At 34.1% G+C, this 27,215-nt stretch overlaps 2 protein-coding genes across 7 annotated transcripts in view; both read right to left on the reverse strand.

Annotated features, from left to right (window-relative positions):
- Positions 1–21,041, reverse strand: part of LOC111045686 (transcriptional regulator ATRX homolog) — an 89,910-nt gene extending 68,869 nt beyond the window's left edge. For 3 of the 4 annotated variants that reach the window (XM_039436838.1, XM_039436839.1, XM_039436837.1), the window contains exons 1-8: positions 20,784–21,041; positions 20,198–20,283; positions 18,347–18,468; positions 15,094–15,222; positions 12,886–13,028; positions 9,451–9,526; positions 4,493–6,049; positions 654–772 (exon numbers count right to left, since the gene is read on the reverse strand). In XM_039436838.1, coding sequence (XP_039292772.1) covers positions 654–772; positions 4,493–6,049; positions 9,451–9,526; positions 12,886–13,028; positions 15,094–15,222; positions 18,347–18,468; positions 20,198–20,273 — 2,222 coding nt within the window. In that variant the 5' untranslated portion in view covers positions 20,274–20,283; positions 20,784–21,041. Of the gene's footprint in view, positions 1–653; positions 773–4,492; positions 6,050–7,770; positions 7,844–9,450; positions 9,527–12,885; positions 13,029–15,093; positions 15,223–18,346; positions 18,469–20,197; positions 20,284–20,783 lie in introns of those variants that run through there. The other variant, XM_039436840.1, reaches the window with a different exon arrangement.
- A 1,064-nt stretch (positions 21,042–22,105) lies between these two features.
- Positions 22,106–27,215, reverse strand: part of LOC111045687 (putative inorganic phosphate cotransporter) — a 123,631-nt gene continuing 118,521 nt past the window's right edge. For 2 of the 3 annotated variants that reach the window (XM_039436844.1, XM_039436842.1), the window contains exon 9: positions 24,176–26,737. In XM_039436844.1, coding sequence (XP_039292778.1) covers positions 26,531–26,737 — 207 coding nt within the window. In that variant the 3' untranslated portion in view covers positions 24,176–26,530. Of the gene's footprint in view, positions 26,738–27,215 lie in introns of all 3 variants that reach the window. The other variant, XM_039436841.1, reaches the window with a different exon arrangement.

A 27,215-nucleotide genomic window follows, 5' to 3' on the forward strand; every position in this document is an offset into this window, starting at 1 on the left:
ATGGTGTAAATTACTTGGACGTGAATGTCTTTTGCAGTGCTCGAATGAAATTCTAGTCTCGGGTAACGCCTCGACTAGAAACATCATTCGGAAGATACTATTGGATTGAAAATTGGTAAATTAACAGTTTCCAGTAGTCAAGAAAAAGAAGAAGAGGGGAGAGGAAGAAGAAGAGAAGAAGATGGGAGAGGAAGGAGAAGAGGATAAGGAAAAGGTGGAGGAAGAAGAGGAAAAGGAAGAGGAAGAGGTACAGGAAGGAGGAGGACGAGCAGGAAGGTGGAGGTGGTAGAGGAAAAGGAAGAGTACGGAGGAGGAGATGAGGAAAGAAAAAGCCAGAGAAAAATAAGAAGAGGAGAAAGACGAAGATTAGGATGGAGAGGAAGATGAAGACAAAGTGGGAGAGGAAGAGGATAAGGAAGAGGAAGAGCAAGAGGGAGAGGAGGAGGAGGAGTAGAAGAAGAAGAAAGAAGAAGAAAAAAAAGAAAGGAAAATGGAATGGGAGAGAAAGACAAGTACTCATACTGTTAAGGAGAGGAAGAAGAAGAAGGAGAGGAAGAAGAAGGAGAGGAAGAAGAAGGAGAGGAAGAAGAAGAAGGAGAGGAAGTAGAGGAAAAAAAACATGATGAAAGAAAGAAAGTAATAAAGTGGAATACCTTCTGATATCATCCCAATCATCATCGTCATCTTTCTCATCTTTTTTCGATTTTGATTCTTTTTCATCTTTTTTGGAATCGGTTTCACTATCGCTCTTTTCAATTTTATCATCCTTTTCCTGCAAAAGAAATAAGCAAACACATAAAACAACTAGAGTTTCAAATTGATATTTTATAAATTTATAATTTTATTAATGGTTCCAATAAAATAACCAATTTTTGCTGAGCACAAGATTATTTGATAGAACTAATTTGGATTTTCATATATTTAATCGATGAACGAGCTCTTTTAATCCTGATTTTGATGAGAGACCAAATGGAGGATAAGTAAGTCCAGTCATTTTTCCAAGAATTTCACTTTGAAACCCAATATATTTTACCAGGACTTCCTATATACCGGACCTGCGCCTACAAAAAAATGGTCGATATTTAAATGGCATTGATATTTTAAACGGGAACTAGACGAACTGAGATTTCGACAAACTGAGACGCTCTCTACAAGTGATTTTTTCTTAGTAGGAATTTCTATAAGACCACCACATACAGCGGCCATTCTAGGTTCAGGTCCGGTAGTATATAGGAGGTCCTGACTGTACCTAGTCCATATTGGGCTTTGAAGGCTAATGAATGTAAATCAAACAAATTCAGAGAGGTCAATGAAAAGTTGAGTCTTGAGTAGAATAAGTAACTACAACCAATTTTTCAACTTAAGTATTTCACTATGAAACCCAGTATAGTCAATGTCAATTTAAACCTATATTCATAGCCATAGAAGAAGCACCGGAAAGAGTCAAAAGTACAAATGAAGGAACTAAGATTGAAGTAAATACAGGGTTATCATAAAATAATGGTGCGGTTTCGAACATTGTTTAAAGAAAAACCAAATTACTTACAGTTAATGTTTTTTATTCACCTAATTTGTCGTCTGAAACAGTTTTTTTACATGATTAATAACTTTCAATAAGTGCGCCCTTAGTCGCTCGACAAATTTCCAAACGATAATAAATTTCTCTCTCAACATTCGATAACATTTCTTCGATTATGGTTGTCATTAGTTCTTTAATCCTGTTTTAAAGTGTTTCAGTTCGCGATTTCTTGTGAATAAACAATATTTTTGATGTAAATTTACAAGAGAAAATCTACCTGAACCACTTAAAAACAGGATTAATGAAGCAATGACAACCATAACCAATGAAATGTTAGCGAATGTTTGGAGAGAAATTGATTATCGTTTAGATATTTTATCGAACGACTAAAGGCGAACATATTTAAATTTATCAATTATGTAAAAAACTGCCTGAGACGACAAATTAGATGAATAAACAACATCAACTTTAAGTAATTTGGTTTTTCTTTAAACCATGTTCGAAACCGCACCATTCTTTTATGATATCCTGGCTTTTGCAGACGACATTGTTGTCATAGCTGAGAAAGAAGAAGACTTGGTATACCTGACAAATATTTTGATTGAAGAAACTGAATATGTAGGACTAAAAATAAATGAAAATAAAACCAAGCTCATGCAGATAAGTAGAGTTCAAAATATAAACGGACACAATGAACAATTTCTGAAAGTAAGAGACTATAATTTTAAAAAGACAGAAACTTTCACGTACTTGGGAGTGACACTCACGCACAACAACTCAGAAGAACTGGAAGTGACCAACAGAATAAGATCGGCAAATAAAAGCTTTTACGCATGCAATAAACTGCTCAGCTCAAGAATCCTCTCACATACATCAAAACTAAGACTATACAAAACCATCATAAGACCAGTACTACTATATGCTTCAGAAACATGGATACTGAATAAAAAAGAAGAAAAAAGACAATTGTTTTTGAAAACAAGATTCTTCGAAAATTTTTTGGCCCAACACTAGAGAACGGAGTTTGGAGAATCAAGCACAACTATGAAATATTCAATGAAGCAGACATAGTGGGTGAGATTAAAAGCAGAAGGTTACGGTGGACGGGACACATTCTGACGAAAGAAGAAAGCGCTCTGACAAGCAGTGTACTGACGGATAATCGTATAGGAAGGAGACCAGCTGGATGGCCAAGAACTAGATGGTGGGACCAGGTTTGGAAGGATATGAGCAGGATGGGCCTAAAAGAGGAGGACGCGGGTGACGGAACTTCTGGAGAGGCTTAGTTGATGAGGCCAAGTACCGACTGGGGTACGAGTGGCCACCGCAGCAAGTAGTAAGTAAGTAGTAAGTAAGTAGTAAGTGAGTAGTAAGTAAGTAGTAAGTAAGTAGTAAGTAAGTAGTAAGTAAGTAAGTAGTAAGTAAGTAGTAAGTAAGTAGTAAGTAAGTTGTAAGTAAGTAGTAAGTAAGTAGTAAGTAAGTAAGTAGTAAGTAAGTAGTAAGTAAGTAGTAAGTAAGTAGTAAGTAAGTAGTAAGTAAGTAGTAAGTAAGTAGTAAGTAAGTAGTAAGTAAGTAGTAAGTAAGTAGTAAGTAAGTAGTAAGTAGTAAGTAGTAAGTAAGTAGTAAGTAAGTAGTAAGTAAGTAAGTAGTAAGTAGTAGTAAGTAGTAAGTAAGTAGTAAGTAGTAGTAAGTAGTAAGTAATAGTAAGTAAGTAGTAAGTAATAGTAAGTAAGTAGTAAGTAAGTAGTAAGTAAGTAGTAAGTAAGTAGTAAGTAAGTAGTATAAGTAGTAAGTAAGTATTCATAGTTATGTAGACATTGCTTGAATTCACGTTGAGTTTATGTTAACCTTGTTTGGAAATATGTGCCTTGATCAGCTAAAATCACATGTCGGCAAATAGAGGATAGTCTGTATGATTTATCATTACAAGACACAAATCAGCAGTCAGCTGGATAATAAATCATTACATTTGTTTTCTCGAGTACTTTCAAACTTGTAGCTTATAACTTCAAAAAGGACGAAGGTGTGAGTTTATCAGAGATTGACAATGGTGTAACAACCGAAACCGGTCTTTCTAACTATCAATAAAATCTGTGGTTTTTGACAATTTCTTAGGGCCGGTTTCCGAGCTCGGGATTTAGCTAAGTTCTAGACTTTAAACAGCTGGAGTCAGAAAATTTACTTCCCAAAACGGCGTAGTCGCAGTTTTTATAACAGTAGTCGCAGTTTTTATTTTCTCATTTCTATAATTGGAAACTTGTTTCCTCGACGAAACTAAACATTTCTAAATAATTCAAAATAGCTGAAACTTTACAATATTCTCTCTTTATTCTAATTTGTGTTTAATTTTCTAGTTTCTTGACATGTAATTCAAACGTGACTGTGACAATGACTACGACTACGCCCCGTTTTGGAAAGCCAATTTTCTGACTCCAGCTGTTTAAAGTCAAGAACTTAGTCAAATCCCGAGCTCGGAAACCGCCCTTAGTCTTTTTATTTAATAAGAATAATTAACACAATATCGACTTCTCAACAACACAAAAAGTGAGTCAATTTCGTTGGCCAACGAACTCGATCTGTATAATGGTTCAAAGAGTATATGAGAAAATTCGAATGATTGATGAAAGAGAAGGAAATAATCGTCGAACAAACAAACCAACAATCGGTCGACTCGAGTCTCTAGTCAACAGTAGGAATTCACTACGCTCGTTCAAGGAATCTCAAGCATGTTGTTCATGTGCTAAGTGTTCAGTTGTTAAGTGTTCAGTTGTTAAGTGTTCAGTTGTTAAGTGCTCAGTTGCTAAGTGTTCAGTTGTTAACTGTTCAGTGTTAAGTTGTTAGTTTATGTGTTTGTTCACTTGTTATTCAGCAAGTGTTATGAACTCGATGTACGGAATAAATAAAATAAAACATTTAAGGATTAATTTCAAACGACAACAAAATTAAAATTAGTTTAATTTGATAATTACTCACCGGTTTTTCCTTATCTTCAACAACAGTCTTCTCTTCATCATCCACAAAAAAAGTGCTGGAATCTGAGTCACACGAACCAGCGACCGATTTCAGTTTTTCAACTTCCACCGTCGTTTTATCGGCATCTTTTTGCGAGAAATCAGTTTCAGTACCACTGGATTGAGTCTTTTTCTCATCAGTAGGTTCTTGGCTGTCTTTCACACTTGCACCTTCCACCACAGTTTCACTATGTGAATCATTTTCCATTGATTTTTCACTTCCTTTTTCATTTTTATCTACTTTCTCCCTCTCATCTACCTCTTCCTGATCATCTATTTCCTTCATTCCATTATTCTTATTCTTCTGAGTGTAAGTATGATCATTCTGATCATCTATTTCCTTCATTCCATTTTTCTTCTCCTCTTCCTCCTCCTCATCGCCTTGTCTTTCTTCTTTCACTTCTTCTTCTACATCTTTGTTATCGTCTGATCCTCCCACCACTTCCTTTACTGGAACCTCCACACTTTTCCTTTCCACCACAGTATTGTTTTCTCCTTCTTCCTCGACTCCATCTTCACTCCCTTCTTCTTCCTCCTCATCCTCAGATTCCAAACTTTCTCTCCCCAATCCTCCTTCGAGTCCTTCTTCTTCTCCTAGACTATCATTACTATCATCGTCATCATCATCATCAAGTAGCTTCATCATTCTTAGAGCAATATCATCTTGAGTGAACGTTTTTCCGTCGTTTTTACTCTTCTCCCCCTCCTCCTCACCCTCTTCTTTCCTCTTCACACTTCCGACCCCCTCTTCTACTACTTCGTCGTCACTAACTACCTCCATTTTCAACGAACCGATAAGTTCGAGTTTGTTTGGCGTGGACGAAGCACCCAAGTTTACCATGGAAAACCCTGTATTTGCAGCATCACTATCACTGTCACTAGGTTTTTCACCAGGTTTTCCACCATTTTCAAGTTGATTTCTACTAGTGGACACCGAGGAAAACACACTGTCTACACTGAAATGCGAAGACGACACTGAGATGATTTCGTCTTCATCGGAGGATGTTTCCGATTTTCCGGCCGCATCTTCCTGTTTTACCTCTTCATTTTCCCGTACGGTACAGTCTTGTTCAAAACTCGCATATTCCCGCGCCTGGTTCTCTTCAAACAAGTACAGTCTCTGCAGCTGAGTTAAACGACTCGACAGATCCATTGAAAACCTATTCAAATTTTCAATCAACCCAATAACGTGCTGTTGCATCAGAAGTTCCAACTGTTCAATCTCCGGAAAGCTATCACATTCTTTATCTTTCATAAACTCACTCTCGATAGCTTTAAAATTTGCACTGTTTTGTATACCGGCCAACGAAGAGAAAAAGTTTTTCATTTCGGTTTTCGCTTGGAGTAGAACAGGGTTTTTGTAAGTGGATCTCCGGCACTCAGTGTTCACTTTTGAAAGTTTCGTAGGGAAAACCGGGTCGCCGCGGTTTTCCGAGTTTTCACGAACGTTTGAGCAATTTCCACGACTGGTGGTTTGCTGTTGTCGAGCTGAACTTTGTGCGGGGGAAGCGAAGGATGACTGGAAAAATATAGAAGACTTTATTAATAACACAATCTATTTAGTTATAGCATAGAGAAACAATAGCGTAAGTAGATATCCCATGGTATAATGAGTTTATGTCGCAACTTTTACTGTTATCTCAAGCCGATTATTGTCGATTTTTATTAAATGAAAAAGACTAAGAAATTGTCAAGAAACCACTGATTTATTGATAATTAGAAAGACCGGTTTCGGTTATTACACCATTGTCAATCTCTGATAAACTAAAACTAAATACAAGAGCAGCAGAATTTATACTAGTAGGCGAGTACTGCTATTGGTCGAGGGCATAAACGATTATTATAAGTCGATTTTTACTGTTTTGGCCGGGTGAGAGTATGAACGGCACAATATGAGAGACTACCAGTGTCACACAGCTTCAAGGGAAAGAACTACGTGGACTATCGGCTTGAGATAACAGTAAAAGTTACAACATAAACTCCCTATACCATGGGATATCTACTTACGCTATTTTTTCTCTACGGTTATAGTCAAACAATGACAAATAATTAAAGTGGTACAATTTTTATAAACTAATTGATCGATTATAAATGCATATGCATTCATAGCCAAGGCCAATAATAATTACACTTAATATGTATAGACTCAAGTATGTTCTGGAGCCACTGACAAGCATCTTCTCCAGCAGCATGGATTTCAGTCAGCCCTCCATGATATGAGTGTTGTGGACACTCAGATATCAGGTATTGCTTTGATTGTATTTGACCATATTGGCACAGAGGGTCAGAGGTGTGTCCCCATGCTGTCGTCAGCTCAGCACACCTTCCTACCTGCGTCCTGAACCGGTTAAAGACTGTCCTTAACCATCCTGAACTGGTCCTAAACCAGTTACTGCGTCCTGAACCCTCACCACTCAGCTGGGTGCCAGGATTATGATGTAAAATTACAATATGCTATGTTTTCAACTTCATTACTAAGTGAAGTAAAGTAGTGTGTTCAAAGTACATTCATTGTTCATTTAATGAAATAATGGACTAATTATACAAAATCTGTGATATCAGGGTTCAATCTATTACAATTTATTAAGTCTGAGAAATTCAAAATGATCTGATAAAATGTTAAATAATGATTTTTTTATAACAATATTAGGTAATATTCAACCTAAGCTCATGATCAATTCATTGTTGAATAAATTGGTGTTTTTTTAATGTATCTAACAGTTATTCTAAAGAACCTTTGTTGAACAATATCAGTTAATATTCAACCTAAGCTCATAATCAATTCATTGTTGAATAAATTTAACGAACCAACAACTGACACACTATTAATTCCAGACATGCTTCAAGCCTATGAATCTTGCCAAACGTCATTATTTTCCTGGACGGTATAGTCACATTAAAAACTGAATTGTTTTTCTATGAACGCTGCTAAGCAGAAGGTGTACAGTTAGTTCTTATGGGAGTGTTCACATAATGGCAGACTGCCTCTGTGTGAACAGTACCTTAAGAATCAATGTGATTCTTTTTCTACGAAGCGGAAATTCAAAAAGAAGCAGGGGTAATGAGGCTTGCAAAAGTTTGAGAAATCTACATATTGTATTCTATGGTTCAAAATAATTATCCAGGGGTAATGAGGCTTATAACAGTTTGAGAAATCTAATTATTTGTATTCAATGGTACAAGAGAGTTATCCAATTTTTAAAATATTCAAGTTGACTAATTTAAAACTAAGCAACTAACCTCCAAACTTGATAGCTCTCTTCTTCGGCGAGTTTTCTTCCCTTTCTTTTTATCCTTATCCTTCTCCTCTTCTCTTCTGCAAATTTAAAATTACAAAGATAAATTATTAGCATGCACCTTCAATATATGTAATTAACGATTTTCAACTAACGATTTAAATTGAGAATCTTTTATGGATTCAAGTCATTTTTGTTCTTTTTGATAAATTAATTTTGCATTGAAAAATGTTCATTAATACCAATTAAAACAATGAAAGATTGATGGCTATGTTATACTTGGTTACTATTAATATTGTTAAGGGTTTGGCCGGGTGAGAGTATGAACGGCACAATATGAGAGACTACCAGTGTCACACAGCTTCAAGGGAAAGAACTACGTGGACTATCGGCTTGAGATAACAGTAAAAGTTACAACATAAACTCCCTATACCATGGGATATCTACTTACGCTATTTTTTCTCTACGGTTATAGTCAAACAATGACAAATAATTAAAGTGGTACAATTTTTATAAACTAATTGATCGATTATAAATGCATATGCATTCATAGCCAAGGCCAATAATAATTACACTTAATATGTATAGACTCAAGTATGTTCTGGAGCCACTGACAAGCATCTTCTCCAGCAGCATGGATTTCAGTCAGCCCTCCATGATATGAGTGTTGTGGACACTCAGATATCAGGTATTGCTTTGATTGTATTTGACCATATTGGCACAGAGGGTCAGAGGTGTGTCCCCATGCTGTCGTCAGCTCAGCACACCTTCCTACCTGCGTCCTGAACCGGTTAAAGACTGTCCTTAACCATCCTGAACTGGTCCTAAACCAGTTACTGCGTCCTGAACCCTCACCACTCAGCTGGGTGCCAGGATTATGATGTAAAATTACAATATGCTATGTTTTCAACTTCATTACTAAGTGAAGTAAAGTAGTGTGTTCAAAGTACATTCATTGTTCATTTAATGAAATAATGGACTAATTATACAAAATCTGTGATATCAGGGTTCAATCTATTACAATTTATTAAGTCTGAGAAATTCAAAATGATCTGATAAAATGTTAAATAATGATTTTTTTATAACAATATTAGGTAATATTCAACCTAAGCTCATGATCAATTCATTGTTGAATAAATTGGTGTTTTTTTAATGTATCTAACAGTTATTCTAAAGAACCTTTGTTGAACAATATCAGTTAATATTCAACCTAAGCTCATAATCAATTCATTGTTGAATAAATTTAACGAACCAACAACTGACACACTATTAATTCCAGACATGCTTCAAGCCTATGAATCTTGCCAAACGTCATTATTTTCCTGGACGGTATAGTCACATTAAAAACTGAATTGTTTTTCTATGAACGCTGCTAAGCAGAAGGTGTACAGTTAGTTCTTATGGGAGTGTTCACATAATGGCAGACTGCCTCTGTGTGAACAGTACCTTAAGAATCAATGTGATTCTTTTTCTACGAAGCGGAAATTCAAAAAGAAGCAGGGGTAATGAGGCTTGCAAAAGTTTGAGAAATCTACATATTGTATTCTATGGTTCAAAATAATTATCCAGGGGTAATGAGGCTTATAACAGTTTGAGAAATCTAATTATTTGTATTCAATGGTACAAGAGAGTTATCCAATTTTTAAAATATTCAAGTTGACTAATTTAAAACTAAGCAACTAACCTCCAAACTTGATAGCTCTCTTCTTCGGCGAGTTTTCTTCCCTTTCTTTTTATCCTTATCCTTCTCCTCTTCTCTTCTGCAAATTTAAAATTACAAAGATAAATTATTAGCATGCACCTTCAATATATGTAATTAAACGATTTTCAACTAACGATTTAAATTGAGAATCTTTTATGGATTCAAGTCATTTTTGTTCTTTTTGATAAATTAATTTTGCATTGAAAAATGTTCATTAATACCAATTAAAACAATGAAAGATTGATGGCTATGTTATACTTGGTTACTATTAATATTGTTAAGGGTTTCTACACTAATAGAACACTTGAGGAGATTTATACAGATTTTTTCTGATTACATTATTTATTACTTATAAAACTATAACACACGGAGGTAAACAAGAAACAACTATAAACTGATAACTACCTAATAAATTACACAGAATTATCACAAGCGTGCGTTAAGTAATAATATAAATAACTGTATAAGAATAACTGTCACCAATAATAATAAATGTATAAACAACTACGAAAGTCTATTATCACTTTATCACGTCTCTGTCACGATAAGAAGAAGCGAACAATACGACTGTAGTCTATCAACTCGACTCCGACTGTAACATGCGCCATTTATATAGGGTCAGCAGAACAATCTAGAAAGATGGAGAATACATCCGGCCTATCACAGCAGAATTCTCGAGAAGGGTCTGGAGGTATGGCAAAACGTCCGAGCAATCGCAGTGCATGGAAATCGCCAGAAGGTTCGAGAACGCGCTTGCCATTGGTCGATGCACCAAAACCGGAATACACTGAAATTCCCCCTGCCTCCTCCGTATTGATTACCAGAAGATTCCAGAATCCCTCGCCTCTACCATCCCTCTAAAGGCCTCATCCATAACAATATTTTTTCAAAACCTCAATAGTAAAAATCTGGTGTGGCGCACTCACACAACTTTCCTTGCCGTTATGAGAATTGATCACCTGACGCTACTGTTCACGCGCATCTCAAGTCTACATATAAAGTAACAAAGATCTGAGTCAGCTGGTGACAGGACAATAATGCTGGAGACACACGAGGTCTGCTATCTCTTCATAGTGAATCATTTAATAGAATCAACAGTTGCCAACAGTTTGCAATTGGATAATCACATTTTCTCGAATTTCGAGCTTATTTTTAATTTTAGGTGAAAATGTTACTGAACATTAATTGTAGAGATTTTCATGCTCAATCTTTTCCACTCGAAATTTTTTGTTTAAATTCCATCTGAAGCCTGATAATTGATAATCTAAAATCAAACTTTGCATAGATGGGGTGTAGCTCCTGGAATTTTTACAGATATGGGACTTGTGGCAGTTGATAGAGCTTATCAATGACTATTTCAGGTATGAATTTGATCAAAATCGTTGGAGCCGTTTTCGAGAAAATCGCGAAAACCCCTGTTTTTGACAACATTTTCGCCATTTTAGCCGCCATCTTGGATTGCATTTGATCGAAATTGTTCGTGTCGGATCCTTATAGTGTAAGGACCTTACGTTCCAAATTTCAAGTCGTTCCGTTAATTGGGAGATGAGATATCGTGTACACAGACGCAAATACACTCATACACACACACACACACACACACACACACACACACACACACACAGACCAATACCCAAAAACCACTTTTTCGGTCACAGGGGACCTTGAAACGTATAGAAATTTAGAAAATGGGGTACCTTAATTTTTTTTCGGAAAGCAATACTTTCCTTACCTATGGTAATAGGGCCAGGAAAGTAAAAATGAATAAAGATCGAATTGTAAAATGCGTATTGAGCCCAAATGGGAGAATAAATGAACTGATAGCTATATGATACTTCTTCATTTTCTTAATAATATTATTATGAGATTTACTAACTTATTATTATGAGGAAACTTTACATGGATAGTGTGTGATCACATTGGATGCGTACATATTATGTGAAGTGCACGCTTGGCTATGCATGACCAACCTTGCATATGAGAAACATTAGGGGTATTCACAATGTTGGGGTTAGCTGGCTAAGTCGAGCTATTCGCTAACTCCTGCTATTTGCTAAGTCTGTGTTAACTCAATGCTATAGTGGTACATTAGAAAAAAATTAACAGACGAGATAGCAGATAGCGCAGGTTTGAGTCCGCTAACTCCAGCTATCTCTTTTAAAACGGCAGCCATATGTTTATAATCTTACTTTTTCAAACCTTAGACCAGTTATAGAATAGACAAGCCCCATTGTACCGGGTGTTTATGAATGAATATTGGGGTTTTAACGCTTTATAAGATTTATTACATTATACTTACAGTTATTAATGATATGTCAAATGAAAGAGTAACTCAAACAGTTTTATATATAAGCTTACAAGTGTTCTATGTGAGCACCATTTGACACACGGCACACATCAAGTCTATAGCCGAGTTCTTCCCAAACGTTGAGTAGTGTGTCTTCTGTAATTGTTGCAACAGCTGCTTCAATCCTCTTTCGTAATTCAAGGAGGTCAGCTGGCAACGGAGACACATACACACGATCCTTGATGAAACCCCAAAGGTAAAAATCGCATGCCGTTAGGTCGGGTGACCGTGGAGGCCACGCATAGCAAGCTCTGTCATTGGGCCCCTTGCGGCCAATCCAGCGGTCGGGTACAGTTACGTTCAACCATCTTTGCTATACCGCATTCTAGCGGATCGCCGCGGAAACATTTCACGCACATGCGCACTGGTACCAACGAACAAAAACTGTTTGAGTTGCTCTTTCATTTGACATATCATTTATAACTGTAAGTATAATGTAATAAATCTTATAAAGCGTTAAAACCCCGATATTCATTTATAGACACCCAGTATATTCATACTGAAAGTCGATGAAGCCAACATCTACTGCCATATCGCTCCATCGTGACGTCAGCATCGGATAGAAAACTTTTCTGTAGAGATTGTTTACATTGTTTTCCATAGCAGATTGCGTGGGAGCGCAGCGGGAGTTTACCATTTTTATAAATAATAATTTACTTTCATCTGAAATAGACACAATCTAAGTTTTCTATGCGATGATGACGTCACGATAGGACGATATGGCAGTAGATGTTGGCTTCAGAGGCTAGACTTCCCAGCGTGTCTATTCTATAACACTGGTCTAAGTTTCAAACTAACTTTGAGTTACACAAATTATCCGCTTGGATCGCTACTGCAGATAGCTAATAGCAGATGGTTTTAGATGGGGCGTTCACAATCCAGAGTTATCAAATAGCACTTTAGCTGGCTAAAACAACAATGTGAATACCCCTAAAATGTGGAAATAGCAATAGGGACACTCACACTGAATTGACCTTTTCGCCTTTGAATTCACTTTTCTATGAATTGACTATAGATATTAGACTAGTGTTTCAGAGATTATAAATCATTGATGGGAAATTTTTATTTACCTTTTTTTGCACACCTGCCTGGCAGCCCATGCTGTGGCTCTCAAAGGGTAGAGAGCTTCTGGGGCGCAGATGAAACAGTCCCATTTATCAGTGCCGTCTACTTTTTTGTAAAAGCTTCTTGAGAAGTTTCTTCTGACGCATGCCTGCAAATGTAACAATCACACAGAAATTCAGCGATGAAAGCATTGATCATAGGAAAAGTACAAGTTACTATTCATAGTTAAGTTATTAAAGTTTATAGGAATAGTAAGTTCCTATAAAACTTACAAGTTATTATTCAAAATTAAGTTATTCAAGTAATTACTAAGATTCAAGTCGACGGTTTGGCATTTCTCCTTATGTTTAAATGTTTATATGTTAAATGTTGCGCATTTACGGCGAAACGCGGTAATAGATTTTCATGAAATTTGACAGGTATGTTCCTTTTTTAATTGCGCGTCGACGTATATACAAGGTTTTTTGGAAATATTGCATTTCAAGGATAATATAAAAGGAAAAAAGAGCCTCCTTCATACGCCAATATTAGAGTAAAAATCAAACTATAGAATTATTCATCATAAATCAGCTGACAAGTGATTACACAGATGTGTGGATAAGCCAGTCTATTGCTGTATTTCCATAAGGTCTATAGTTTCAATCAGGTACTTGTGGATGAGAACACTGCATGAGGTCTACTGTTCACAGAACTACTAGTTATTATTCAAAATTAAGTTATTCAAGTAAAGTTATTTTTCAAATAAATCATCTCAAAGTTTACAAAACTTACAAAACTCAAGTAAAACTTGAACTGATACTTACTTAGGTACTTAAACTTACAAGCTATTATTCAAAATTAAGTTTTTCAAATAAATTATCTCAAAGTTTTCTTCTACATAATATCATACTTTTTTATGCATCATACTTTTTTGTTAAGTTTGTTTTTATTCTATATTGACTGACAATTGTTTTTATCTCACATTCCCATTTGTAGGTTTTTATCTCACATTCCCATTTGTAGGTTTTTATCTCACATTCCCATTTGTAGGTTGGACTGTACCTTGAAGACTCAAGTTAACCAAAAAAGTCAAACGTGTTCAACATCTAAAAAAACTTGAAGAAGGATCTACATTGGTATAGTGGATCCAAGTTTCTACTCTTGTAAACTTGACTACAAGTTTGCAAGATACATTCATTTTACACGTACGTCAAGAAAACTCGAATTCAAGAAAACTTGAGTAAAGTGAACGCCCCTTACGAATGAATAATAATTGCGGGCTGCTATTTAATGAAACCCTTTTTCGACTACATAGCAGTCTAATTTATTGTTAACTAGCAGGTAACCCGTGCTCCGCAGGGGTATGAAAAATTGACAAACTAAAAACTTGACCTACTGAAATCTTGGGGAGTTTCAAATAGGCCTATAACCATCCTCGGTAAATTGAGAATCTGTGTGCAAAATTTGAAGTTAATCAGTTGAGTAGTTGAGACGTGATGATGCATCATTCGTAAATTTCCAATCCCGTACGTGTATATACCAACTCTTTCTTTATTCTGCCTTTAGGGTAACTAGTAGTTCTGTGAACAGTAGACCTCACGCAGTATTTTTATCCACAAATACCTGATTGAAACTATAGACCTTATGGAAATACAGCAATAGACTGGCTTCTCCACACATCTGTGTAATCACTTGTCAACTGATGAATAATTCTATAGTCTGATTTTTACTCTAATATTGACGTATGAAGGAGGCTCCTTTCTCCTTTTATATTATCCTTGAAATGAAAATTTTCCAAAAACCTTGTATATACGTCGACGCGCAATTAAAAAAGGAACATACCTGTCAAATTTCATGAAAATCTTTTACCGCGTTTCGCCGTAAATGCGCAACATATAAACTTAATAAACATTTAAACATTAAGAGAAATGCCAAAGCGTCGCTTTGAATCTTAGACCTCACTTCGCTCGGTCAATATTATAGATTACCCTATATTAAAAAAACTACTCACGAGTTGGTGTATCTATTATTACTGTATCTACAACAAGTTGGACTGACAGATTATCAACTAATATAAAATTATCTCAAAAATTTGTTTATTTAATTTTGTTGAATTTCTAAATCTTGATGAAAAATAGCTTCTAATGATTTTACAATCTATCAATCACTGACTGAATGGGTAGAATTGATGTTGCATATAAGTAACGCTGACGGTTGAAAGTGAATCTGCTTACCTTGCAGAAGCCGCTGTCACACTTATCACATAGAAGCAGACGTCCTCCATCTCCGCACCAGCGGCAGTACTTGGCAGTACCATCCTCTTCATTTGAAAAGTATCCATTCTCGTAAAATTCTTTGCATTTCTGTGGAAAAATCAACATAAAATAAAGATCAACCAATGATAAACTATTATTAAAGTACGATAAGAAGTAAAGAAAATTTTTACGGCTTTTTGTTGGTGGGGATGTTTTAATTACATCTCATGCTTTAATTATAATTTTGTTTATAGTTATACCAATTCTAATTGGAGGTTTCGCTAATTGATTAGTACCCCTAATAATTGGTGCACCAGATATAGCCTTCCCACGAATAAATAATATAAGATTTTGACTTTTACCTCCATCTCTAATCTTATGTGGAGTCCCTTACGTGAAAGTTCCACCTGGCCTGAATGTATCATTTGAGCCCTCATTGACTTTGATTCATACTTCAGCCGGGATAGACAATATAACGTGCTTGTCCGACAACTCGGGAGTGATCTGGCAAAAAAAATTGGTAGTCACCTGGTTTGAGCCCGGGACCTCTGGGCTGTTGGATCTCATTGACTGTTCATACTTCAGCCGGGATCGACAATTAAACGTGCTCGTCCGATAACACGGGAGTGATCTGGCAAAAAAAATTGCTAGTCACCGGGTTTGAACCTGGGACCTCTGGGCTGTTGGATCTCATTGACTGTTCATACTTCAGCCGGGATCGACAATTAAACGTGCTCGTCCGACAACTCGGGAGTGATCTGGCTACAAAAATTGTTTGTCACCGGGTTTGAACCCGGGACCTCTGGGCTGTGAAAATATCATAACGATGCAGTGAAAACACTTTCTAACTTCACTATTGAGATTTGTAGTAAGATTCATCTTATAAAGTCAGCACGTGATCAACATAAATTTGCTATCCTTGTCTGCCATTGAAAAAAGCTAATACAGTAGGCTAGCTCTATCGGTTGACATTCACTTCATCAAGATCTCAGATGATCAATAGGGCAGACCGGATAGACAACTTCAGTACGTCAAGTATTCAGTTCGTCAAGTTCCTGTTGCTTTCAGAAATTCCAGTGGTACAGTATCATATGTTCAATTCTATAATTATCAATGTAATCCTATTATATTAAGCGAGCAATTTCTGTATTTATATATCTGTATTTTTATATCTGGTTATTTATATAATTGGTTATTTTTACATTCCTGCTTTTTTAAACCTGGTTATTTATGTTTAACGGATCTCGAAAACGGCTCTAACGATTTTCACGAAATTTGGAACATAGTAGGTTTATGATATAAAGATACGATTGCACTAGGTCTCACCCTTGAGAAAACTGGCTGAACGACATTAAAAGGATAATTCATCCTTGGCTGAAACAGCTGTGGATAGTAAAAAAGTGAGTATGTGAAAAATCAAAATATCGCATCCTCGAAATTCATAAGATGACGTATAGCCAGCTGTGAAATATAAACACAATCATTTTAGAGAATTGTGTTCTGTTTATCAATAAATAAAAATAACGAGCGAAGCTCGGTGCCCCGATATTTCTTAATAATACCAGGATATTGAAATTAAAACCTACCTTAATCTACCTATTGCCACCTAATAATTGGGATGATTAAAATTATTATACACCTTATTATAAGGATAAATTATTTAACACCTTACCTATCACTATCCTAACCTAATAATACCAGCATTATTCTGCGCATTATAATATAATATAATAATTATGACATTTAAAAGCAGAACTCTAGACACAATGAGTACACGCCTGGAGCACTTGTGAGCTACTTCCCTTACCCTCAGGAAAAATACACATGAAGCAATGAATCATGTTTCAACACATACCAATAATTTAAATTTAAACTTCCAACAGGCAATCATCAAAGTATCTTATTCATAAGGAAAGTGGATAGTTTGAAGTGTATATCACCCATCATTGGGTCATATGAATAAAGTTGACCATTTGCTCATACTTCTAAAATATGGAGCATTTGCTTCATTTTCTATGAATAAACGTAAGCAAAACCTTTTGCTCATGCTCATCAAAAAAATAGTATGAGCATTTGCTCAAAATTAAAAGCTTTTGCTCAAAATTGTATGAATAAACTAGAGCATTTGCTCAACTTTTGAAGCAAATGTTTCAAAAAAGGTGAGTCTAGTCTAGAGCAGCTTATCACCTTTTGCTCATCATAGTAAAATGGCTCAACTAATTTTTATGAGGAAGAGGATACCACATATATCACAACCAATAGTGTAGAACTATAAAACTCTTTTTAGATTCAACCATGATATATATCACCATTATTCCTACAAAAGAATAAATACAAAAGCTACCTGTTATAAAGATAGCCATCACAAAATAGGAAATAGGCATTTAAGAATATGAGAGTGTAGACGATTATAAGAAGGCTATTGATATTATAAGAATATGCTGAAGATTATTATAGAGATGACATTTTGTCACGCTATTATTTCAAAATTCCAAACTCAACTAACCTAAAACTGTATTCATAAATAGAAAACAGAGCAGACGACGCAAAGACAAGCGGTGCCCCTGTTTGCATATTTAGCGCTTCAGTGAGGTATAAATACAAATTAAGGCTACAAAAGCGAATCAACTGATGAAAAATCTTTAAAATACGTGAGCATTTGCTCCAGAGTTTCAGAAGCATAAGGTAAGAGTATAAGGTAAAGCTTATTCATATCAAAATGAGCAAATGCTTTTGCTTCTACCTTTTGCTCATGAGAAAACCTTATGCTCAATGCTTTTGCTCATGAGCATTTGCTCTGGTTTTATTCATATGGGCCATTAACCTTGGATTAAATAACCACAAAGGTAGAGACTTTTGTGACACCCTGAATATCGTTCAAGGGTTTGATATAATTGGATTTATTAATTAAATTGAAGAAGAATATTCAATTTATAATAATTGAATAACCACATAGTCACTTTTGGCACACTCTGAATATCGTTCAAGAGTTGCTGTAAATTGAGCTGATATAATTGGATTTATTAATAAAATTGGAGAAGAATATTCAATATATTATAAAATTGAATAACCAAATAGATAGTGACTTTTGGCACACTCTGAATATCTTTCAAGGGTTGCTGTGAATTGAGCTGTTTGGTATAATTGGATTTATTAATTAAATTGAAGTGGAATATTCAAATATTTATTATAGATATTGGAATAGAATAAATGAACGAATAATTATTATTACCTTGCAAACTAGCACTTGTAGAATACTATGTCGTAGGCATGAGTATCTCCTTAAAATTTGACCAGAAAGATCCTCACAGCAAACAGTGCATTTCAAACTCTGTTTAAGAACATCCTCGATATCTGAAAATTTAAAAACAGTTAATGATCTGGACAATCATGATCTTTAAAAATACATCAAATACAGGAATATACTATGGTCAAGATATTTATATTCTTAATAGGGACCTCAAATACAAATGTTGTCACTAGTATGTTTACCATACAGACACTCTCATGAGAGTGGAACAAAATATTTCAGAATCGAAACATTGTAACAGATTGGAAAATAACCCATCCATACAAATATAGGTTATAGTTATTCACATTGAGAATAATTTGTCATGATACAAAACCTCAGCTTATGAACGGTTTATTTTAATAAAACACTAGTTGTCAAACAATAATAATAATTGTTGTAACTATTGGAGTAATAGAAATTTTTTATTCAATAATTTATACGTTTTAAAAATAAACAACCGTACGTAATATCTATTGCAGCTAGATATAGTTAGTCCACGTTATAATGGCGGTGGAGATATGGGAACAGCATTGCCGATTCTCTGCCTCGCAACTGCCTTCTAGAGGATAGCTGATACCGGTATATCTGATGTAATATTGTTTTCATCCCACTGGAAACGCGGTCGCGTCATGGTTGTCATTCTGCAGAAATTCTTCCACAGAATAGAATGCCTTGCGCTGGTTATCAGGTAGTTCTTCAGGGCTTTCTTAAAATTGTCCTGTCCCTCTATGTGTTGTATGGTAGCTGGAACTTTGTTGAATATTTTTAGAATTTAGGCCAATTCCTGGCTTAAGTTGATGTCACCTGCCCTACATTGATCGTTATTGTCTGTCGGTTGATTTATTGATGAATTTCGTCATTTCTTGGTATCCTCTTCACCATCATGGCTGATTCCACGATAAAATTATTAGAAATTTTATTAATTCATCAAAATATGGGAATGGAATAGATTTGGGCCAAGCCTGTTGTTCCTTCCTAATCATATTTATATGATTTGTGATTCTGTCCACGAATAAATAAATAAAATTGCTGGTAGAGTCAATACATTTAGTTGTTGAAATAGCGGTCTACAATGAGCTATGTATGTTGCTTAACAGATTGATTATACAAGACGCTTCTGTAATTAGAAAATTCTATTAGCTATTGCGATTCTCCCCCCCCCCCAATATTGTTATGCCATAGACAAGGATAGCAAACTCAATGTTATTCAAGTATTGTCATTATAATGTGGACCTCACTATAGTATGGAAGCTGCTAAAAATTCATGTCTAGAGCGGATATCTGTATTGGAATTGTATCTGAATTTAGAAGCACCTTCTTGACTTACAAAACTTATATAATTTTGTGGATTCAAGTAAAATTTTGAATATTTTTTTTTGTGATTGTGAAGGAAGATTTTTGATTGGATTTGTATTTTGAAATTAATTAATCTGATAAATTCAAAATTGTAATAGATACATTTTTGGACTTAAAATAGTGTGTGAATTAAGTGATCATTTAAATAACCTTTAGACTGTGTATTCCAAATTAAGGTTTGGAGCAGTTTTGGGCGAATGCCTGTTGTTTTTACCTTAATTGTATTTGTATATGGATAAGTAAATAAATAGATAAAACCCCACCATTTGTAAGGTGTCGAATTGACTAAGTTGGTTGAGAAGTTATTGGGAAAGTAGATTAGAATATCTAAGCTAATCAAAAGTACTAGGCCTATTATATTTTCAATTATTTTTATAAATTAATTTAAGGTCTAAATTATAATCAACACAACTTTAAAACGCTAACATTACTTACTTGAATAATTAGACGTCCTATATTGGACCTCTTTATCAGTAATAGCAATTTTTAAATATTGCTGTTCTCCAGACATATCCTTCACGCTTGAAAAAAAAACAAAATTAAAATTATTTTAAAATTTGAATAAAATTGAACATGATAAGATAATACGTTGTTTACAATGAACACCGACACCAGCCAAATTAAAAAAATAGTATTTTTATATTGAAGTTTTAAAACAACAAAAAGTTGAACAATGAGCTAACCTGATCTAAACTTGTTGATTATAGGCTAAAATAATATTTATAAATTTTAAATTTATTCAACAAATTCGAAAAACTTTTGTTAATAAAATTTATAACAGAAATAAACTGCATAAACATTCAATATTTTTGGCTGAAAATGATATTATTATTATTAGGCCTATGAGAGCAAACTTTGACAGTCAATTTGACAACTAACCTAAACATTAGTTTTACTTTGAATAAAGATTAAGATCTGGCAAATCTATTTTATTTACAAATATTTGAACAATAGATAAATATATTTATTAAAGTAATAAAATGTTTATAGCTTAAAATAGAAACAAAGAAAAGAAACTTACTTGGAACAAGCCGACAAGCATTCTTTGCAGGTTAAAAACAGAAAACCGCTACTAACATTATAAAACAGAACGCTATCTTCAAATCCTACCAATTCAACAGAAACTTCATTTTCTTATTGATTTCACTGAAATTCAAACGAAATAAAAAGGGCTGAACGTCTTATTTTAATAGATTTTAAATTGTTAAAAGCTCAACCGATTACAAAGTTTAAACTTGGTCTTGGAATAATATTTTTGCTTGCAAGTCAGTGCCTGTCTGTCTATGTTTACCGCCTTGCGCCTTCTTCAATTTATAGAAGGCCGTGGTTTTACGATTCCTCTTGTTTGGCGGCTAGTTTGAAATGAAGCATTTGAAATCAAACTTATGAAATGACCCAAAAAATAGTTGATTGAATTATTTATTAGATATTTTCGAATAACTTATTATCTATGAGATTATGAGTTCTTTGAGTCACTCACATCATAATGAAGCTATATACTATTTTCACAACAAATTTAGGACAAAATTCAATCTAATCTATAGATGGGGCACATCCAAATCTTAATTTCGGCTCAAAACCTATTCATAAATATTTACTCATAAGCCCTGTATAAACCTTACTGAGTAACTTAAACTGAGGAGTAGAAAGTTAATAGTCTAATGAAGTCAAATTCAATGTGAGAAAAAATCCATCAGTTTTTGACATGTGAAGAAGAGATTTATAATATTTTCTGTGCTTCAGATGATCTCTATCCAACATGATGTATTATTTTGTGGAAATTGCTTTGAACTTGTATATACTATCAATACTAGAAGAAGTAGATACCGTAGGAGTATAATTGTTATAATTGACGGGTAATTTTTGCTGACAGCTACAATATTATATGGCCCGTACGATAGTGTCTTATCCGTTGGTACCTAGGCTATATCTGTATTTATTGTAAAAAAGTTCATATTCCTACTTTGGCGGATGACGATAATGGTTCTTGAAGAGCTGTGAAGGCACGGATCCAGTAGTGTTTCAAAAACTACAGTGTTACCGGTAGCCTACTATGGTTGTAGAAGTAAGTACCGTGTGGATCCGCACCTAAAGGCTGGAGCTGTATCTATATTGTCCAAGTTTATTCATTCTTGAAAATTCTTGCAAATAGCTTTAAAACGGGTGTACTAGTCAAAATAATTACGTAGGCATAGAATACCGACATAAATTACTTAAAAATTTTCGTAGATATTAACATATTATTATATTCGATCTGGAGTATTATTTCTCTTGAAGATTAAAGAGAGGATTTATAAAGCTTGTATGAATAGGAAATTCAGACAAAGCAATAAAAAAGATCACTTTTTATTTTGAAATAAAAACGTTTACTTTTATTACATATTGTGCTGAGTTATAAAAAGTTGGCCAAATAGTATGTATGGTATTCTCTATTATGTAGAACACAGAAGTTCTTTGAACAGTATTTAAAATACAAATATTATACAAATCATCTATTTTAAAAGAAAATAACATCAAGAGGTTTTTGAAATACAAAATAAATTTTCTTCATAATAATTATGGTATTGAGAGAATCCATAATTTCTCAACTTTTGCATGGTTTGAATTTTAAACTCTGGATAGTTAAGTTAAATTATATGGTGAGCAATAAATTATCATAGAAAAAAATTAGGGGAATATTCAAACATCACACACTTTCATATAAAAATATCTATGACCTATTATTATAACTATTGTGTATTATACAGGTATGATAACTTTTTGAAATCTCAAATAATTATTAAATGTTCAATTTTCATTCGAGTAATATTTTATCTATGATGAAATTAAACTCTCAAATGTTTGATAATTTATAAGTTACATTAATTTTATAATAGAAATAATCAACTTTGATTTACCGTCTAATTCGGGCCAGATATCACATTTTAACACTTACTTAACTACCAACATTTTGAAAATTTCACTTTCTTCCGAACTATTCCACTCAAACTGGTAAATAAATAGTTATCATTGAAATTAGTTACAAGCGATAGAAATATATTTTACAATAAATACAAAACGGTACAGTATTTCTACTTCTGATACCCTGTAGAGATGAATCAGAAGATGTAGATTTTATTCTTTAGTGAGTTCTACAAGAATGTAACTTGGGAGTTTTAATTCCTGGTGGAAATTAACGGATTAAATCCTGGTTTACTATGTCCGTATGCTAAGTTTATATCCTTTCTATAAAATATCACTTCATTGTGATAAGGAGGATGTAAGTATAGCTGCTTCACTTTCTCTTAAACCCTGATTGCTAGTAGAAGCTTGCTCTACTGGGCAGAAAGAGAATAGCATTGATTCTTATGGGAGTGTTCACGCACTTGCAAGCTACTAATGTGTGACCACTTACATAAAAATCAATGCTATTCTTTTTCATTTTTAAATTTGGTCATCCTTACAATGAATGCACTATTATAACCCTGTTTATCAAATAATATGTATCTTTTATAGACATATCTAAGATGATTTATGTAACAGTCTCACAAATATCTCTCGATTATACTTTTTTCAATTGTCATAAAAAATTATTGATTCAACTGTATTTATAGGCCTACTAAGAGTCGGAGTTATAGATTAGAATCACTGCCTTTATCGTGACCTATAGTGAGATCCTTGTTATAATGGCATTATATTTGATTAACATTGGTGTTGCTATCCTTGTCTATTATTCGACAAATCAGACAGCGCTATTCTTTTCTCGATCCGTAACTTTGCCAGATAGTATTTCAACAATGTAATCAACTGTTAATTCATGCTAATGTGTGTAAGGTTTGTGCTATAGAAAGATTTACTTGGAAAACCATGACTGTATTCAGTATTTATTTATTTATTCGTTGATATAATTACAAATCATATGAATATGATCGGGATAGAACAATAGGCATAGCCCAAAACTATTCTGTTCCCAAATTTTGATAAATAATGAAATGTCCGAAAAAATATGTTATGTTCTCACTGAGGAAATTTAAAGTTCAATGTTCTGTCCAATAATATATATTAGATAGAAATTTTCAATTTAGAATGATTAAAATACCAAATTATAGACAAATTTTGCACTTAATATCACCGCATTTTTGATATTTACATTTTATTAAAGAATTTCAAAGTGTATTTATTCTTCATTATCAAGATGGAACATTTATCTATAATGTTCTTAATGTAAACATTATTTATTAATGTTGACTAATATCTAAATTTGGGAGAGGAATAGCTCACGGTTACCTTATTTTTCCTCCCTATCATATTGATAATGTACTTATTGTATGAATCAATAAAGAATGTGATTAGATGAATGAATAATCGTTGCATAAATTTTGATCACAGTCTAAATTGGATAATTTTGATGGATTATGGCTTTTATAAATAATATCAGGCTTTGGAATATTGTAATGAGTAGTATATCAGATAGTTGAAAGCTCTTTACATCACATTACAAGGATTTGAGATTTTAAAATCAGTAAACTCACTGTTGATACAATTCAAAACATGATACTTGTTTAAAACATGACACTTGAATAAATGCTATTTATTATTGATATAATTTGTACAATCACTTAACTCATTGTTGGTACAATTGAAAAAAAGGTAGATTCAATTTTACTTGTATAGCCTAAACGCTCTTATCATTACTAATAATATATGTATATTCTTGTAAATCCTTTACAAAATATATCATTATTTGAATAATTTTGTCCTTATCACTTAACACAGTAGGTAGTTTACTCCACAATTTAACAAAATATGTCTCTATTACCAATTTATAGTACTGTGTAGGTAGTAACAATAATATTACGGTATTAATATCAAAATAATTTTATATCATGATGAAAATAATAGATCTTCCCTATTAAATAAAGCTATATTCTCTTAAGAGGTTATCAGAATGTATTTATTATCAGTGTAAGAGAGTTCATTTTTTTCTGATTCTTGTAGACTTCCGAATTTGAGTACCTATCACTTGAAAATCATTTAAATGAGGAATAAAATTGTATTTAAATGAATAAAAAATCGTCACAACTCAAGTACCCGATACACTTTAAAATCGAGTTGATAAATAAAAAATAAATAAATTTACACCATTTTTATTCGAATCCTCACCAGTCTTCTCATTGCCCTAGTTAGGAGCTAGATTTGCGTACTTGGTTTTCCCTCTAATTAAAGCGTGTACTTAGGATAACTTAGACTTGACACTCACACACATAAACAAGTTTGTCCAAAACTAAGTTTCTTGAAAGAAGAAATGTCAAAAACTTGAATACCAGACACTAGAAGTATCCAAAAAAATATATTAACAGGCACAGAGTTCGGAAATCCATGTCCAAAATTTAAGATGTATAAAACTGAATATCAAGACTCGAAATTGATTTACAGACGTAAAAAAAGACATAAAGTTCAGTTAATGGATGAAAAACGTGTTAAAGCATCGATCTTTCTAGACACTAAAATATACAAAACTGTCAAAAATTAACTGTGAAAATATTAAAATGTCTAAAAATTGCTCTTGGAGTACAAAAAGTGTTAAAAATTGACTTTAAGGATCCAAAAACCGTCCAAAACTTAGTTTTAGAGTACAAAAAATGATAAAATTTGGATTTTCCAGACATGATTAGCGTCTATAAATAGTTGTCTTCTAAATTTTAACTAAAACTGTAAACACAAAAAGCTTTTTCCTACAGTTACGTTGAAAAGGGGCCATTGCTGCACTGATTACAGAACGCAAAGAATCACTTTTCCGCTCTAGTGCGGGAAAAATTTTTCTGCACTCCAGATTTGCAACATGGCAACGCAAAATACTTAGTAGGTTATATGGAGCAACAGTGCAGCAAAATCAAAATGAAGTTGGTAACAGTGACTGCTGTGGCTGCTATAGTGAGCAGAGGTGCAACCAAGCACAACGCGCTAATTATTATTCATTATATATTATAACCAAGGACAACGAGGACTTTAGGATTTTAGGATTAAGGTTTTCATCAATAATAAAATTACACAGAAAAACATTTGATGCATTTCAGGCAATTTTACCCATAATTACCCACTTTTCATATTCAATGGTAACTGTAGGAAAAACTTAATGTGAAATACGTGCGCAAAGTTCCTCTGCTGCACTCAACAAACCATTCCGCCCTCGCCTACGGCTCGGGCGTAAACGTTTCTTTCGGTGCAGCAAAGTGGCACTTTGCGCACTAGTTGCACAAATAACTATTAAAACACACAAGAAATTGTAGGAAACTTAGTTTTGAACCACAAGATAACGTCCTAACACTCATACTTAATATTCAAAAGACTCTGAGGACAAAAATCCGACTCTCAATTTCAAACGTACACAGCAAACTTACACTCTTTTTCACAATCTATTCATAGATTCATTCATCTTTTTCAATAGGTGTCCATTGATCTGTCAATAGGCATCTGTCGATATCTCACGTGTGGATCAAGCCATGAGAACAACACAGAAATAATAACTCATAACATCAAATTTAATATTTTCGGCCTCCAGTCTGGATGGATAAGACTTATCAGACTAAGTCTAAATGCTGATTTTAAGAGCAGCCTCAAGGCCAAACATATGAAATTTGTTGCTCTGAGCTGCTTCTTCTGTGTTTGCCTCTTAGTTTAGTAAGAGATTAGTCTTCAGTGATTTGAGGGCCAATCTCTAGGTATGGAGAAGCCGTTACAGTTGTCAATCACACAATCTTCCTCAATTGTCCCACTTTGTCACAGTCTCTATTTGACATCACGCACTAGGTCGAGCGCCGACACCTCGATGTCCGTCCGGTGTTGTCGCTGCCCGCTGTCCGACTGGCGTTTGTCGTTGTCCGGGTTGTCCCAGGCTTGTCGCACACCGGATCCGAATATCTGGTATATGGTGCTGCACAATATGTACACGCCAGCCGAGATAAAGAACACCTTACGCCAGGCTGCTTGGGTCGGCTGTCAAAATGAGACAGAAAACTTTTAGTTATACAGTACAGTAAAATGGAAATAGCAATTCGAAGTGAACATTGAAAGTGAAAGAGTATATGAGTAGTGGTTTCTCATAGCAGTAATAATATAATTTCCTATTCAATTCAATAATTATTCATCAGGGAGGAAATTCAGAATTAAATCATGAACATAACCTATGTATAATATTTGGACAATTTGAAACTAAATTAGGAAATTGAAAAAGTTTTGGGCAATAGCCTGTTTTTTTCTTTTCCGATCATTGTATTGTTTGTACTAACGTAATAAATAAATGAAAAAATAAATTGAGAAGGGAGCTGCCGTCAATTGGTGCATATTCAGTAGAGGAGTTCAATGAATATTACAAACCTCAAGTTGGAGGTTTAAGATGATAGCACACATTTTCTTGTGGTATAAACTTGACAAATCCATATACCCCTTCTGTAGGAGGTCAGTGGATGAAATT

This window comes from Nilaparvata lugens, chromosome 10, assembly GCF_014356525.2.
Source record: "Nilaparvata lugens isolate BPH chromosome 10, ASM1435652v1, whole genome shotgun sequence".
Lineage (NCBI taxonomy): Eukaryota > Metazoa > Arthropoda > Insecta > Hemiptera > Delphacidae > Nilaparvata > Nilaparvata lugens.